The sequence below is a fragment of the Gambusia affinis genome, linkage group LG01 (assembly GCF_019740435.1).
Source record: "Gambusia affinis linkage group LG01, SWU_Gaff_1.0, whole genome shotgun sequence".
NCBI lineage: Eukaryota > Metazoa > Chordata > Actinopteri > Cyprinodontiformes > Poeciliidae > Gambusia > Gambusia affinis.
The window spans coordinates 28,954,114-28,969,759 of record NC_057868.1 but is presented as its reverse complement, the minus strand read 5'-3'; the positions used below and the strand labels follow the sequence as shown (position 1 = coordinate 28,969,759).

At 36.2% G+C, this 15,646-nt stretch overlaps 1 protein-coding gene across 1 annotated transcript in view; it reads right to left on the bottom strand.

Moving 5' to 3' along the window:
* Window positions 1–589: 589 nt before the first annotated feature.
* samd10b (sterile alpha motif domain containing 10b) overlaps window positions 590–15,646 on the bottom strand; it is a 48,625-nt gene continuing 33,568 nt past the window's right edge. Inside the window, exons 3-5 of the mRNA XM_044114722.1 lie at window positions 15,228–15,396; window positions 8,237–8,377; window positions 590–2,943 (exon numbers count right to left, since the gene is read on the bottom strand). Coding sequence (XP_043970657.1) covers window positions 2,921–2,943; window positions 8,237–8,377; window positions 15,228–15,396 — 333 coding nt within the window. The 3' untranslated portion in view covers window positions 590–2,920. The remainder of the gene's footprint in view (window positions 2,944–8,236; window positions 8,378–15,227; window positions 15,397–15,646) is intronic.

Here is a 15,646-nt window from a genome sequence, read left to right as displayed (position 1 = left end):
TATAATGGGAAACACTGGAGGGGTAAATACAATCTAAGATGTTCTTATTACTAAATTATCCACTGAATATGGAAATGAGTACTTTTATGCTTGCAACATTTTATAAAACAAATATAATTTTAATGTAAGCAATTAACTGGGAAACAATTTTGCTTCTCTCTAATCTGGAAAATGAAAGAAGGAACTGTGATTATGTATTCAATTTAAAATTATGGTACACTATCTTTTTTTATGTTTATGAACAAGTTTAGCTTTTGAGCAATTAAAGGACTTTATTTCCCTTGATGAGAGCAACGCAAACTTTAATTATTCATCAACTAAAAAAAGGGATGAAGCAATAGCACAAACATGTTTGAAGAACAGGTGGTAAAGGATTCTGTACTATAAGAACAAAATCTTAATCACTTGGGTTTTTGTTTTTTTTTAAACCCGTAGTATTGAGCATTCTTTTTTCCCTTTCTACCTTCTTCTACTTTTAAAATGATTTTTCTATTATCCTTTTTGCATCACATGTGGTTGTTTTAACATCACTTTAATAGAAACTATTAGCTTAATCATGCAGACAAATATGCACCATCTCAGTACATCAGGGTCAACAGTTTTTCTCAATAAGTTTATTCGAAAACAGCTGTCGTCATGTTCCATACATACATTTATGTTTGAATCTGTAGAGCAGAGCGAATTGTAATTTTTCTGCATTTGAAACAGTTCGTTGATGATCAGTGAACAGAAACTGAATGTGTTTTTACAGTGGATTAGGTCTACTAAAAATAACACAGTGTGTTTTCTTTCTTTTAACAGTCAGTCACTCACTTTTCCCTGTGACTCCCTGCTAAAGGATGCATGGATGGATGTTGGATGGGCAGGTTTTCTTCACTGGATGTTTGTTTATTTTATTCATTTATGTGACATGAGAACCATCATTCTGCAAAGCTGAGCTTTACTGCCTGGAATTACATCTGCAGATCTGGCTTCAGTCAGTTAGGAAATCTGGTATCTGGCTTGCTGTCATTGTTGGCAGTCTTGCTTTCTGAGCTTTAGAAACTTCAGCGTCATCTCCGGGAAAGAAACCGAACGGAATACAACAGAGGGATGTATTTTTTTTTCCCCCAGTGCTTGCAAGTGACAAATGATGTAAAATATAGAGATCCACACACAAATTACTTTCTTTCCCTGGGCAGACCTTCACAGCTTTGTGGAAGTGGTTTCTTAATTTAGCTACCAGTTAGTCCTTTCCCATTTACCTCTAGCTATTCAAATTATTGCTTTATCAGACCTTTGCAGTTAGTGAGCATTGTGTTAACCCCATGAAACCTTTTGATTAGTCATTAAATCACAAATACATAAATTAAAGTGTGTGTTACTCTATTACACTCAATTATATATAAAGGTTCATTTTTTTCAGTACTACACTGCAGAGAAGTCACAATACAAAAAGGATTATTGTGGGAATGACATTCATCTCTTAGTATTGTAGATGGAAAGTTTCCGTCATTTTACATTAGTAGCTCTGTTTGTTCATATGTATTCACACCATGACTCAAGGAATTAACCCAGAATTCCTTGATATAAAAACATGTAAAATAATCACTGGTGTAGTGGTCTTAAAGGGATAGTTCAGATTTCTTCTATGTAGTTCTGTGCAGAGGTTATAAGCAGTCAATATCTTACCCACAGCAGATGCCTCTATACATAAACTGTTACATTGTAGTTGTTTTCCACGGCTCTATTTTTTTTTTTATCATCAGGCAGTTAGTCTTCAAGGTTGTACAACATGAAGTACTTGGCTAAACAAGTTTTACATTACTTGTAATTGACTGGGTGCTTCAGTGTAAATAACTATACACCTCTACAGTATGGATATAAATGCCAGCATGAGTGTCATCTGCGGCTCCCTACTAGCGTTCCCATGGAGCTCAAGTTTTTGTAATCATGCTGAGTGAGCGCTGAGCTGAAAAACAAAACTCCCATGCAAAGGGTGAACAAAGCTCACTGCAGAAAGGGAGAGTGGTGAGACCGATTACAAGCAGAATAAGAAAAAACAACTATGCCTGATTTTTTAATAAGTACAGCGTATGGAGACACTGTCTTTCATGTATGGATAAAGTATTTCTGAGAAACAAGTATTTAAAACTAGATATTCTGTTGAAAAATTCTTTAATTCTTACTTTTACATTATTATTTTTTCCTTCTTTCTTTTTTGAATGAGCACCATAGTACGGTTGCAATGAGGCTGTAGTGAAAACTGTATATTTCCAAGTGGCTCACAGACAGAGAGGCATGCTAAAAGCCTTACATATATAAAGCAGTGTTTGAATAAATCACAAAGATTCTTAAGATCAAAGTTCTTGTGCTTTCCAACTAGGCAAATCCTGACCAGCAGTTAGTTTAACTCTCCTGGTAAAACTACTCACCAGATCTCTACAGTTGAGCTGTTCAAAGAGCTAGTGCTGCAGACAAGACTCAAACTACTCATAGCTGCTCCACAGAACTATTTATTTAACTAAATCAAAGCGGATCTCTATGAGTCCAATTTTTCAGACTTGAATTTCAGTCAGTGCTGTCCAGTTGGTTCAATTGAAATGAAAACCAAAAGGGACATTTTTAATAATCCCACCAGTGCCAGGTCTGAATCATCCCTGGAATAGCGATAATCTTCCATTGCATCATTAGGTTACAGAGGGTCTCCCTGCTTTGAACGGCTCTTTGTCTTTGTCACAGTGCCTGTAAAGCAGATTGGCTGCATTGAATGGGAATCCTCCAGACCAGTTGGCATAGAGTCTATAGGCTCGTCCTCCCCCTGCTTTCACTCGTTGATTCTCCGCTCACATATCTGGAGATAGCAGCTCTTCTGCAGCTCCTGGAGATGTATTGTGACAGGAGACGAGGGGAAGAACTGCCAAGCACATCCTGAGATGAGCTAAGAGAAATTTCCAAAGGAGGCTGTGGAGAGAAGGGGGAAAAAAATTTAGTGCATCATCAGGCCTCAAATGGAAACAGTGCTGTTTTCAAGCGAAGTGATTCACTGTTCCCACGTCAGGCCTTTAGTCGACTGGTGGCCAGAGGCCTACATGGATATCTATTTTATTTTAAGTAATTATTATGGATAGTCATAGTTTATGAGAAATGCTGCATGTAATAATAAGCCAACAAATTAAAAATCAGTTCTGTATTGTAATAAAATAAAAGATCAATAGCAATACACATTTAAAAATTTCTTAAAATTTTTTTTTTCAAGATGTCTGGTCATGTCTAATCACATTCACGTACGATTAATCGAGAGTGGCAAAAGTACTCAAACTCCTTGAAATTTTGACGTTTTGTGGTATTATAACCATAACATTTACTGTATGTTAAGAAATTTCTTTAAATGTGAAAGAAAGTAACAACACCATTATAGGGTTGGAGTTTTATTATATTATTTTTTTTACAATTACATAAGTTTGGTCTGCCTTTCATTTAAGCCCTACTAAGTAAAACATTTGTAGAATCTCATTTCACTGCAATTACAGCTAAAACTCTTATGTTTCTACCAATTTCTACATGTGGAAGTTGAATTTCCTTTGCTTGTTTTTTTACTTACAACAGAAGAGTTTTAGAGCTGTAAAGTTTCAGTATTCTCAGCAAATCAGTACGGGGTGGTGGTGGGAGAAGATCAGATGTTTTAATGACAATCTTTGCAGTCGGTTTAATTTTTCCTAATTAGCTAAGGTTCTTGTACATGGCAGATGGCTTCACACAAAAATACAGGCTGACTTTGATCAAAAGTAAATATGTTGAGCAGCGAAGAGGTATTGGCAGTTTATTATAAAGATAAACCAACAGCTAGTTCCTCAGCAGAAGAAGGAAGGCAGATTTCTATCTGGGTTTTGATCCGAATCGTCAGTCCCAAAGGTTTCCGGATAAAAATCCTCACACATTGCTCCCTACTCTTTGAGAGCTGTGGCACTGGGCTATGGAAGATATTTGCTGGTTGAGATATCACCTTTACCTTTCAAAACTGCTTTTAAAAATAGAATAATACAATATGCATATACAATAAAAAAATGGCAAAGGTTTTCTAAATCGATGACAAGGCTCTGTTAAAGGAAAAAAAAGATGAATATGAGCTTTTTGGAGTATTAGTTGTACATGCATTCATTTGACTTCAGCTTTGATGTGAAGTCAGCGATCTTCCAAACGTTTCCAACTATATCACTATGTTTTGAGAATTCCATGAAATAAAGAAAAAAAGCTGTGAGACGTTTATTTAGCAATGAGGTAATCCAACATATAACAGGAAGTGAATTTTAAAAATATGAATATTTTAATTATTACAAAAATTATTACAACACGTTGTCTACATTTTATGCTGTCTATTGTTACTGATCTTTACTCAGAGCACATTTACAGATCTGGTCAAAGAGCTTATATATTATAGAATTCAATAATTGCGGGGCTCAGTTTGGAGTAAATGGAGAAGACTTACATTAAGCTTCTGAAATGTCCCCAAACTCGATAAATACGGATTAATCTTAGAAACCAGCCATGTATTTAGAAAACAGTCCATTTAAATGAACCATATTATTTTGAACAAGAGCATTGGCCAAATATCCACAAAGAATTATGCCAGAATCAATTTAAATGGTTAGAAAAGCAGAAGATGCAGCTTTCCCTGGGACATTTATCCATTCATATCTTAGTGGATATTCACTGACTGTGAGCATTTGACCTTGTATGCATCTAAGACAATAGATAGTAAATTCAAACTGACAGCAAAATATAGTTTTACTATAGTATGTTAATATAGTCAGACTAGCCAGAAACAGAATGATTTAAACAAATTAATGAAAACCCAAAAATAAGACTATATTCAAATGTATGAGTGGACATAAACTTTTGACCAGAACTACATTACATGTTCACTGCTTCACCTGTTTTGTCATTTATCATATAAATGTCAGTAAACACCAGTGGAGTTCAGCCTCCATAGCCCAAAAGAAAACCTGTAAGCAGTTCAGTCTGAGTGCATCTGAAGTTATACCTACACAAATTAAATCGTACATCAAAGCTCTTTATTTTGGGGTGTTTCATTTTTTGAGTCAAACACAGAAAAGCAAAGGCAAATATCAGAGTTATTGGAGCTGATATATGACCTAGGCATAACCAAAATGTTTAATCCTTATGATAACCAAGCAGCTGGCTCTTTTGCTACTCTATCCACAGTGTGGTATTTTCACAACCTAGACCAGATGTGTCATAATTTTCATTTGCATGGTAGCCTGAACTTGCACAACCACAAGCTGTGTAAGTGATGCTACAGTATACTGTTCTACAGTTTACTGGTCAATCTATATGGCAGACATTTCACCGGTCTGCAGAAAATGAAAGCAAACGCCTGACAAAAAAAAACAAAATTTCTTTAAAATTAGTCTTTATTAAAGAGTGCAATAAACTCAGAAGGATTTGAACGTGTATGCAGATCTTTTATTGGTCATTTCAGTGAGGCGTAATTTTATATTTTGTGCCATCTGTCAAAAGAAGCTGGATGCAGCATTTCTGTGTCTTGCGAAGGGTTTTGCATCACAAAGCCTTTTACACTCCTGATGTGAATAATGTGAAAGCAATGTAAAAGTGTCACGGCTCATATCAGAAACAAGTTTGCGTGAGAATTCAGCTGCATCTCTGTATTTTCGTTCCCTTTGCAAAATTTATTGTGAGATCAATATTCAATTTTTGGTAAATCCATTGGAGATGTATCAGGCCTGACAGGTGGTGTGGCGGCTCCACTTAATCACTGCAGAAATGTGAGCGTATTAGAAGAATCGTTCAGGGAGAAAAGTTGCATTTGTGTGCAGAGCTGTGCGAGTGCAACGCCTATATGTGTGTGAGCTGCCGTCTGAATATACCATCTTTCTTTCTTGTTTCATGCTCTTATCGTTCCATTTAACCATGACCAGGCCTCTCCACACTATTCAGCATGGAATAGTGTTGAATGGTGGCAGCTGGCTCGTCTTCGCTCTCTCGTCCACGTAACAGTCATACCCCGAGCATTTCACATTTTCTCAGCCTAGTCCTACGTAGTTTGAAATTTTACAATTATTTTTACGTTAATAGCATTATTCAGCTCAGATAATTCAAGGGGAAAAAACAGAACTGTTCATATCAATTTCATATAAGGAGAGAAACTGGCAAAGAGTTTATCTTCAAATATTTTTTATTTCATAAATAGTACTCTTTAAACATTTACAGTTTTGTATATTATAAAAGGTAACTACGCTGTATTCTAGTGGCTGTTTATGGGATAGACCAACACAAAGCAGTCAATAGGTGTAAAGAGGAAGGGGAATTACTTTTCCAATTTTTTAAAATATAACACATTGCATAATGTATGACTTATGTTAGCTTTAATTTTTGAATTTTGATAAAATTAATGAGCTGATGGAAAAGTGGGGTTGCCTTTGGATAAGAAACGCTACCGCAACCAGGCAAGGTTTCTTTGGGCATAACCCTGAGCACCCTCTACCCCATCAGCACATGAGTGAGGGAAAACAAAATTATATTTAATGAGCAAATATTTTTTAACTGTGTGGTGGGGTGGATTAGAAAACATAATTACTTTGTAAAACTGCTTTTTTTAAATTTAAAGTTTAAACCTTTGATCTCATTCAACCTTCACATCCAGCACCTTTCACTTCTTGTCTCATGACCCCACCCCACAGCTTCCCAGACTGTCCCACACCTTTGTCACCTCTCATTTTTCTCCAAACTTGTAAAAACCAAGAGTTATGTGAGGTCCCCTAATTAGCCTGCCCTTGTAGCTCCGAGTTAAAGCCTCATGAACTGAGAAATTACGTTTGCACTGCCCAATTAACGGAGGTGTCTAACAGCAATTTAATACTCTCCCTTTACCTATTAGTTGTTTCGCATCTTTGAGTTTAATTCTGTCCAACATGCTTGGGTGATTTGAAGGTCATCAAAAGCACTCCTTACACTGTGAATTGTGCCATTAGGAGACATGTGCACACCAACTCAATTAAAGTAGATTTAAAGGTGTGACTAACTTTTTTTGTAGAAAGTTAGTTTAAGAAGTTGGAAAGAAATGTATGTATAAGTATAAAGCACCTACAATAACTGTACAATGTGTAAATAAGCTAAATCATGAATGATCAGTTTGCACTAGCTATTATTTGCTTCTTACTTAATTATTAAGAGCATCACAACACTATGTTCTAAGCAGATTCATTTATAGAAAAAAAAATTGGGAGTTCCTAGTTATTTTTTTTTTTAAATAACTTTTAAAAAAAAGAAGAAATGTGCTACAATACCTGGTGCGTCGCTGACAGTTACTTAAAAATTGGAGTGGATTGTGTGGATTTAAAAGTTACTATAAAGCAGCCTGTGGCAGATATGCAGGACCAAATTGTAACAGCATCAGCAGCTTAAGAAGTGAAACTGTGAGCATGCCTTTGAGCCAACACCACCTTTATTACTTGATTAGCTGTTTGCAGTATCAGCCCATAATGAAATATTAATAGCAAAAAACCTTGCAATATGATTTAAAAAGCGGCACTCCTAAACTAAGCACAGGGTTGATCATTTACCGCATTTATTTTAGACATTTTTGTCATGTCTGCAGAAAAAAAAAATCTATTTTACTCAGCATGCAAAACAACCTTAGAGCAAATTAAAACAAGCTTCAGAAATACAAAATCTAGAAGCTTATTGCAGTGCGCCCTAAATTCTGCTGTCCTCTTCTGATTCTAAGCATGTATTCAGCAAAACCACTTCTACTGCTCAATTTAGATCATGGATTTACAATGTATCATACCTAATGGAAAACCTGAACTTGAATACAAAGCCAGTGTTGTTCTCATCAATAAATATGTATAAAAGACCCTGATTCAATCTGCACAACCTAAAGGACACAAATGTTATTTACAAGAAACATTATACAAGAAGAAAATTCAGGAAATCAGAGTGTGCCTGGGCTTGTTTCTCTGTGGCTGGGTAGTAAAAGCGGTCAATAAAGCTCTTGCTGAGATGCAGTGCGGTAATTCCTGAAACCCCCAACAGTAAAACCACAAACAACTGCGCTTGTTTGTCCGGCTCCACGCATGTCGCAGCAGGGATGCATGGTCCCACACTGCCTTCTCCCACTTTGATAAATCTCAAACCAATTTCTCTGACTTTATTGTTCCCTCTCCCACTGAAACAAAGCACAGGAACCAGAACACAGTGTTACGCCGTCACTTACTTCTGCTAAGGAGCTGCAAGTTGCGGACCTCTTCTCTGACCTGGAGCTGAAGGACTTGCTGGAGGACCTCCTGCCTCAGGGAGTCCTGGACGATTCCCATCCGCTCCAGCTTCTCCCCGTTGAGGCGGAGCAACGCCCGTCCTGCCAGTAGGAGGTTAGGAATTAGTTAAGAGTTGTCCTTGGCTTTCTGATATCCCTTTTTTTACAGTGCCAGTGTGGATTCTCAATAATTTAACAATGCTCTTCAGAGTTGTGCACACCCCCAATTCCAGCATGAATGTCATAATAACCTTTGATTTTTAATCATGTAATTGAAGTCTGGTACAACATGAGACTTAATAATTTCTAAAAAATAAAAGCATACTTGGTAAACAAATGTGCAATTTCTTGCAGATTTTTCTAATCCATACATCAATACATACATCCATACCAGTTATTTAAATAGGCTAAAATATTCACATACACCCAATAAATAGCAGCATAAATTTTCCTTGAAGAAATTTGCAGAAAAAAAAACAACAATTATTTTTAAGTGTTAAACATGTTTCCAGTTATTTTGTCATTTGTTTTTGGTGAAGTTGAAGACTTTCAAGATGATCCTTCATCTTCATTGCTCTATTTTTACTTCGTGCAAAGCATCAGTATCACCAGTAGTCAAACAGACCCTCAGCATGACAGCTATCGCCACCATGTTTGGCACTTAAAACTGTTTTTTCTAAGCATGAAAGCCTCACTTTGAGAGCTTCAAACATTATTCTTGTTTTGTGGCCAAATATTGCAATATCACTGTAAACAACCATCCTTCACTGCGAAAAGAGAAGTGCTGATCCAAACGAGGCGGCTGTTAATGTTCAAAAATTCAAATTCAAAGTTCAAAAATACTTCATTGATGTTGCTGTAACTCATTAATTCAAAGTCTTCAAAGAGTTAGACAATAATGTTAATATTTGGAAGAGTGGCCATTACACATTTAATGACTTTGTTCACTTCCTCCACTGCCATTGCGAAAGCTACAGGCAGACAACAATTCTAAAGCGGCACAGAAAATCAATGTCATCATTTGCAACTTCTCCTGCTGGTCGCTGATTAAAAAAATCAGCGACCAGCAAATCTACCTACGGGACTAGGGGGGAAGCCCAGACCGTTCCGGAAGAAAGATTTTATTTGAGCGAAATTGCACAGGAAGGCAATGGCCAGGCTAGGTCTGACCTAACCTCTAAGGACAATTTGTCAACAACGAATTAAAGCCAGATCCATGCCAATGAAGCAATCAATTTAACTTACTTGCCAATTACCAGGGAGAGAGTTAGTGTTTACAAGCTGAAATAATAATATGGCAATCACCCTTATATTGAGTGTATATGTACCATCTGTCTGCAGGTCATGGCAATTCAATGTCAACCTAAATGTCAACATAAAACTGCATCAGTGAGGATTAAACATCTTCACTTCTCTTTTGAGTGGTGCAAAACTGCAGGTCTAAAATAGAGATACGGCATAAATTACACAGAAAACTTGTGAACATGTAGATCTACATGTTTTGAGGTCTGCACATGGTTATTTAAAGGAAACAAACACATATCTGACATTTACAATCCCCTGCAAAGTAATTTATGTTTAAGCTTGCAGACTTACTGTATAACTTACATAAAGGATCTGGCAATTCATTATCTGTTTAGCGGGGCTAAACAGTTAATGAATAGCTAGATCTTTTTTGTGGTAGGATTTTATTACAGTGTTTGGCAATTAACCCTCAGGACACAAACATTTAACATATCATTACCCAGTGTAAACAGAATTTAAAACCAGGTGTTCTGTAGACAGGAACGGTACGAACGCTTATTTGCATGGAGGTTCAAAAGAGGAACAGATACTGCTGTGGCAACAAGAGCTACAGTGTGTCCTTCAGTTGCGCAGCAAGAGGAGGAATCCATCATACCTGCAGCAGCTCTGTATGACTTCCAAAACATAATTGGACTCATTACTCATGTGGCTCCCTCTCCATATCATTCGATTCATTCCGATTTCCTCCGTTTAAATATCTGCACATCCAGGTCTAGTTCTTCTTTTGCTTTTTTATTTAATCTCTTATTTTAGGTACATTTTTTAAATAACTCCTGCAAAAGTATAAACTTTCGTCTCTAACTCACAACAAGCTCTATTTATTAGTGCAATTTTACCCTCCCTGTGCAGTCAGTAAGCTTGCATGTGGTCTGAATGCAGAAGCAGTGGAGACAGAAGTGGGATAAAACAGAGATAGTCCAGAAAAACAAAAATCAAAAGGGAGCTTTCAGCTTCCTTTGATCTCCCGGTCCATGAAATACAAGTAAATTTTCTTAACAGAGAAACAGAAGTCATATTTTATGAGATTGGCATCACAGTGCAAAACAGCTTTGAGGGTTTGATGGTTTGGGTTTGTCTGGATCTCCTAATAGTCCCACTGGATGTAGTTTCTTTTACACTATGTATAAAGAAATACACAGTATTCCTCAAATCCCCCTAATAACTGACTAAAAAACCCAAACACTGTAAACAAAGCAACCCTCATCCTTTTGGAACTGATAAAAATGATGCCTTGGACAAAAAGCTTGTTAGATTTCCAATTGTTCAAGAGTAAAACAGACAAGTACTTAATTTTGTTTTGCCAAGGAAACTGTCATTCTTCAAGTAAATATCTTTTCTTTTATCACTGTATGTTAGCAGAGATCTCTGAGCAATGCTGTACCACTGTCACAAATCAAACTCAGGCTATCTATTCAAATGCACTTTTTCATACAACAATCCAAACATGTTAACAACGCTCAAGCTTTATCATACTTCCTCACATTATAACCATTTATTATATCTTGGGGGGGATTTTATGGAATAAACCAACATAAAGTTGGATATAATGGAAAAATAGCTCAAAAAATCTGAAAACTTAAGCGTGCAATTCTGTCTGCATTCTAGCTAAATACAGGACAGTCCTTGCACAAAATCTGTTGGATACTGCAAAAATTTGGTTTGCTTTCCAGCAGAAGAACCCTAAACATACAGCCAAAATTGCAAAAGAACGGTTTAAATCAAGGTACATGTGTTAGAATGGCCCAGTCAAAGTCCAATTGCAGCACCAAGTGGTTCTGCAAAGATTTGACTAGGGAGGAAGAATACAAATGTGCGCCACACTATACTGCTCAGAGTTTGTCTGTGAAAACTTTGGAAACCTTATACCTTTCTCCCACTTCACAGCCATGTGCTACTTATTGTTGGTGTCACACAAAATGTTAGGAAAATACTTCAAGGTTCTTTGTAAAGTGACAAAATTGGATATAAAAAAATCAGAAGGTATGAATACACTTTTTCCTGTCAAAAATGTGCATTGAGTTTAAATGAAGGATTCAATAGACCAACAAGCAGAATTTCAAAGAGCAATTTTTTATTTTTTTTTTAATAAAACTTTGGATGGAACAAGACATGAGTATGAAACTGCTTTATAAACAATGCAATTGTTACCTCTGATGAAGTTTAGCTCCCCTCCTTTAAAGGAAAAAGCAGTGTGACACTTAGCTTTCACAGCTGCTGTATGGCGTGTTTATGCCTTTGTATGCTCATGCTGTTCAGAGGATGATTATTTACTTGTTTTACTGTGTCAGAAAATTTGTATCTAATAACCATTTTTTGTGCAAACAAACTCTTGAGAACTAAACAAGACATGTTTTATTTTGTGCATGTATTTAGTATCTTTCAAACTGAAATGAACTAGTTTCCGTGTGTATATACACTCATTAACGTATTTGCCTCGCCTTCTCAAAAGCCCTGTCGTTTCTAGAGCTTGCCAACAGCAGTACCAGCATGTCCCCAAATACCCCCTGCCCTTGCGCTGTGAATAAGTCTGTACAAACGAGACAAAGCAGATGAATGGAGCTCAAATCAATTCCCTTCAGACAGACTTAATGCAGCTCCTAATAATTGCCCGCAGATAGGGAAAGTATGCCGTCAAAGGGAGAAAAGAGACACAAAAACAAAAGCTGTTTTTAAAATGGAGATCGCTTCCCTCAATTTGGCTTCAAACTAAATTGCTTATTAATGGTGTCTTTGGGCAAATGAGAAGCAATTCTACCTTGGCTAGGGCAATAATGACTCTTAAAGTGGTCTGAAAAGCAATCCAAAATGCAGAAAGGTGAAGACTTCCTTACATAAAAGAGGAAAAGCACTTTAAATTGTACGTATAGAACTCCTGTTTTTCCCAAAGCCATATATTAAGTATTACATTTATAAAATCTTTTAGAAATGCATGCATACCCACTAAGCAAGTAAAAAGAGTTTATACACCAAATATATGTTGTTGTTATTACATTGTGTAGCAGTTCAATGCTCCAAACTTCAACCTTTAGGCACCATTATGCCACACATGGGTACATATAGGTCATGGTTTGATACATTTTCAGTATGCTTTAATCAGGGATCATAAATACAAATATCTAAATCACTTTTAAAAAAAATTTTGCTTTGAGGCAGAAATAAGAAAATAATCATTTTCAGTTTCAAAAATTTAATATGATTATCTTCTAAAACTTTAAAAGTTTCAAGCACTTTTTAAAGTGAAGTACTCCAAACATGTTTTCAGTGAGCTATGTACTTACAAAGCTCACATGAGACATGGTTGGAGTATTTTCAATATAAAAGTACAGAGGCACAGCCAGTGCCCGGTTAGACAGATGATAAAATGACACAACAATAAATAATAACTGAATAATAAAGTAAAACACAAAAAAAAGGATTTGCTCAAAACAAAATTATTACGGCAAAACACATAATAAGTTGTAAAGAGATGTATAGCTCATATAAAAGGTCATAACAGTAAAACAGCAGCACCTCAGAAGTCAGTCCTCATGTCTTAGTTGAGTTCTCTCCTTGGTTCAACACGTCTGGATTGAATGATGCCTCATTAGCAGGCCTCTGCAGAACATTGATATGCTGAGGGAGTAGTAACCAACTACCACCAAGGAGAAAACAAAAATATCCAGGTATCTAAACTGTCCCGTAAAGACTGACTATGTGTGCAGGAGTGTTTTGTAGCTAAAAAAAAAAAAAAATAGCGTGCTAAGTTTTAAGGGTTATTGTTTCAAATGCTAACTTGTCGTATCCTCCACTATTGGAAGTCTTGGAAAAGAGATGTAAAAACATTTAGATAATATAAATTCATTGCAGTAGAAAAATTTAGAAAATTCCAATATGTGTAAACTTATTCAGAGCGGGGAAAAAAATCCCCATGTGACGAGATAAAACCTTCTAATAAGAATTATTATAAGTATAAGTATTATTATGCCACCGCTATTGAATACAGATTTATTTCGGGGCTTTGTTGTTTTTATTTTATTGGAGGTAGCTAATGTTTTTTAATGTAAAACTAACATGTCCCAATTTACAAGGTTATTAATATCCATTTTCCTGCTCTGCCTGTAGGAAAAAGATAAGCAGAAAAGGAGACTGTGGTAGTCCTCTATTTTGGTAGTCTATATACAGATTAAAACAGTTTAGTAGTAGCTAAGGAATTAGTAGATGATGGAAAATTTAAATGGCAGAATAATCAGCATGTATATATTAAGTAAGTGCAGACTGCATAAATATATAATATAAACATTATGTACTATGTGGTGGAACCAAGTTAAAATTACATAACAGTCTGATAATCTAAGGCTTCACAAACAATGACAGTAGGAGTATTGAAAGGTAATTTTCTAAGATTTGCAGACACAGCAAGTAAACTTTTTGATTTCTCTTTAAGTAATACACATACACCACAAATGTAAATACAAACAACAAACTCCATTACTGTCCTCAGGCAGCTTGTTCCACTGTAACCGTGCCCTAACAGAAGAGACTGAAATAGATACATTTACTTTTGGGTCACTGGTCTAATGTGGTACAGACACAGAATGTAGCACGGAGCTGCTAATAGCTTACACAAAAGCCATGCAGGTTTAGAACACTTTTTGTGTGTAATTGTGTCATGATGACTCCAAAAACAAGAACTCATTTGGCAATTTAGCAAAAGAAAATAATAATGATAACATTAAGTAAAATGATGTGTCACTGGCATCACAGAGCACATGAAAGCTGTTTTCCTTGCTTCTTTTTCTACAAATTCTATAAGCTATATCCATGTCAGTGTAGTTTTGTCAAGCTTGTTAACCCTAAAGCAAATGTGTACATACAGCATGTGTCTCCTCAAAAGCCTACATGCAAATGTAGTTTGAATGGTGAATGACCCTACGGCACCATTCAGCAATCTGTTCTCTGTGCAGCCATGAAATACCATTTGGCCTCTGAAGGTTGGAAAGAAATGTGTGTAAGTCTTGGATCTGGATCGGCTGGTGGTATGTTTTTAAATGTAGAGGTGCCTGCATGTGCTTTTGTAGAGTTTTCATTTTGCAACAAATACACACTTATTACTCAATTTTCTTTCTGCAGCTTTGCAATTCTTCACCTAATATAGACTTTACCCTTTATGTCACCTCACAATGAAGACTTTAAATCTCAGTTGCAGATTTTTCAGTTTAAATCCCCTTCAAGCTGAAAAACTAAGCAGTAGGATAAAAAAAAAGACCCATGTGACACCTATTAGCATTTTAATGCATTCATTTGATGTGCCTTAATAAAAAAAATGCATCTAAACTGTGTATTCAAAAAAACCGCCTCTAAATGTCATGGAATAACTTTTATGATAGTTTACTCTGAGGAACACTCAGAAGCAATATTCTGATAGAAATACAAATACCCAATGGTAAAAGCGCTTCACTAATTTGAAACATTTCTAGGGTTGTCGTGATACTGTAATTTCAAACTTGATACAATACTAAGAAAAATACTTGATATTCAATAATATTTTGATACTATACATTTTTTGTACAGTCGTAAAAAAAAAAAAGTACAAACAATCACAGTTATTTAATGTCATTTAATGCGTTATAAAGAAGGTGTGCTTGCATCTTTCTGCCGTGTGTTGCACCTGTGATAGCGTGATGGGAGAAGGCCTCTACGTAGGTCAGGTAGTTGTGAGGACAGTGTTTCTTCAGCCACTTGCAGACATCCTGCTGAGTCCACAGCACCACAGGTTTGGACAGACAGGACAGCGTAGGACTGGTGTGATAGACGGTGAAGGCTTCACCCGGATGCAGCTGAAACACAGAACAAAAAAGTATTTTATATCAGTCCCTGTAATCGGTATGACCAAGTGAGTATGTTTGTATTTCAGTCTTTGTATGAGATACAGCTCTTTCCCCCACCCCCCAGATAAACAGCACATGCAGTAACTGATGTAGCTCATTTCACCATGCAGGATTGTCACATTATGTTGAAACAAGATGAAGGGATGCATTCAAATACCACAATTTTAAAGCAAACTACTCCCGGTAATATAAACCAGAG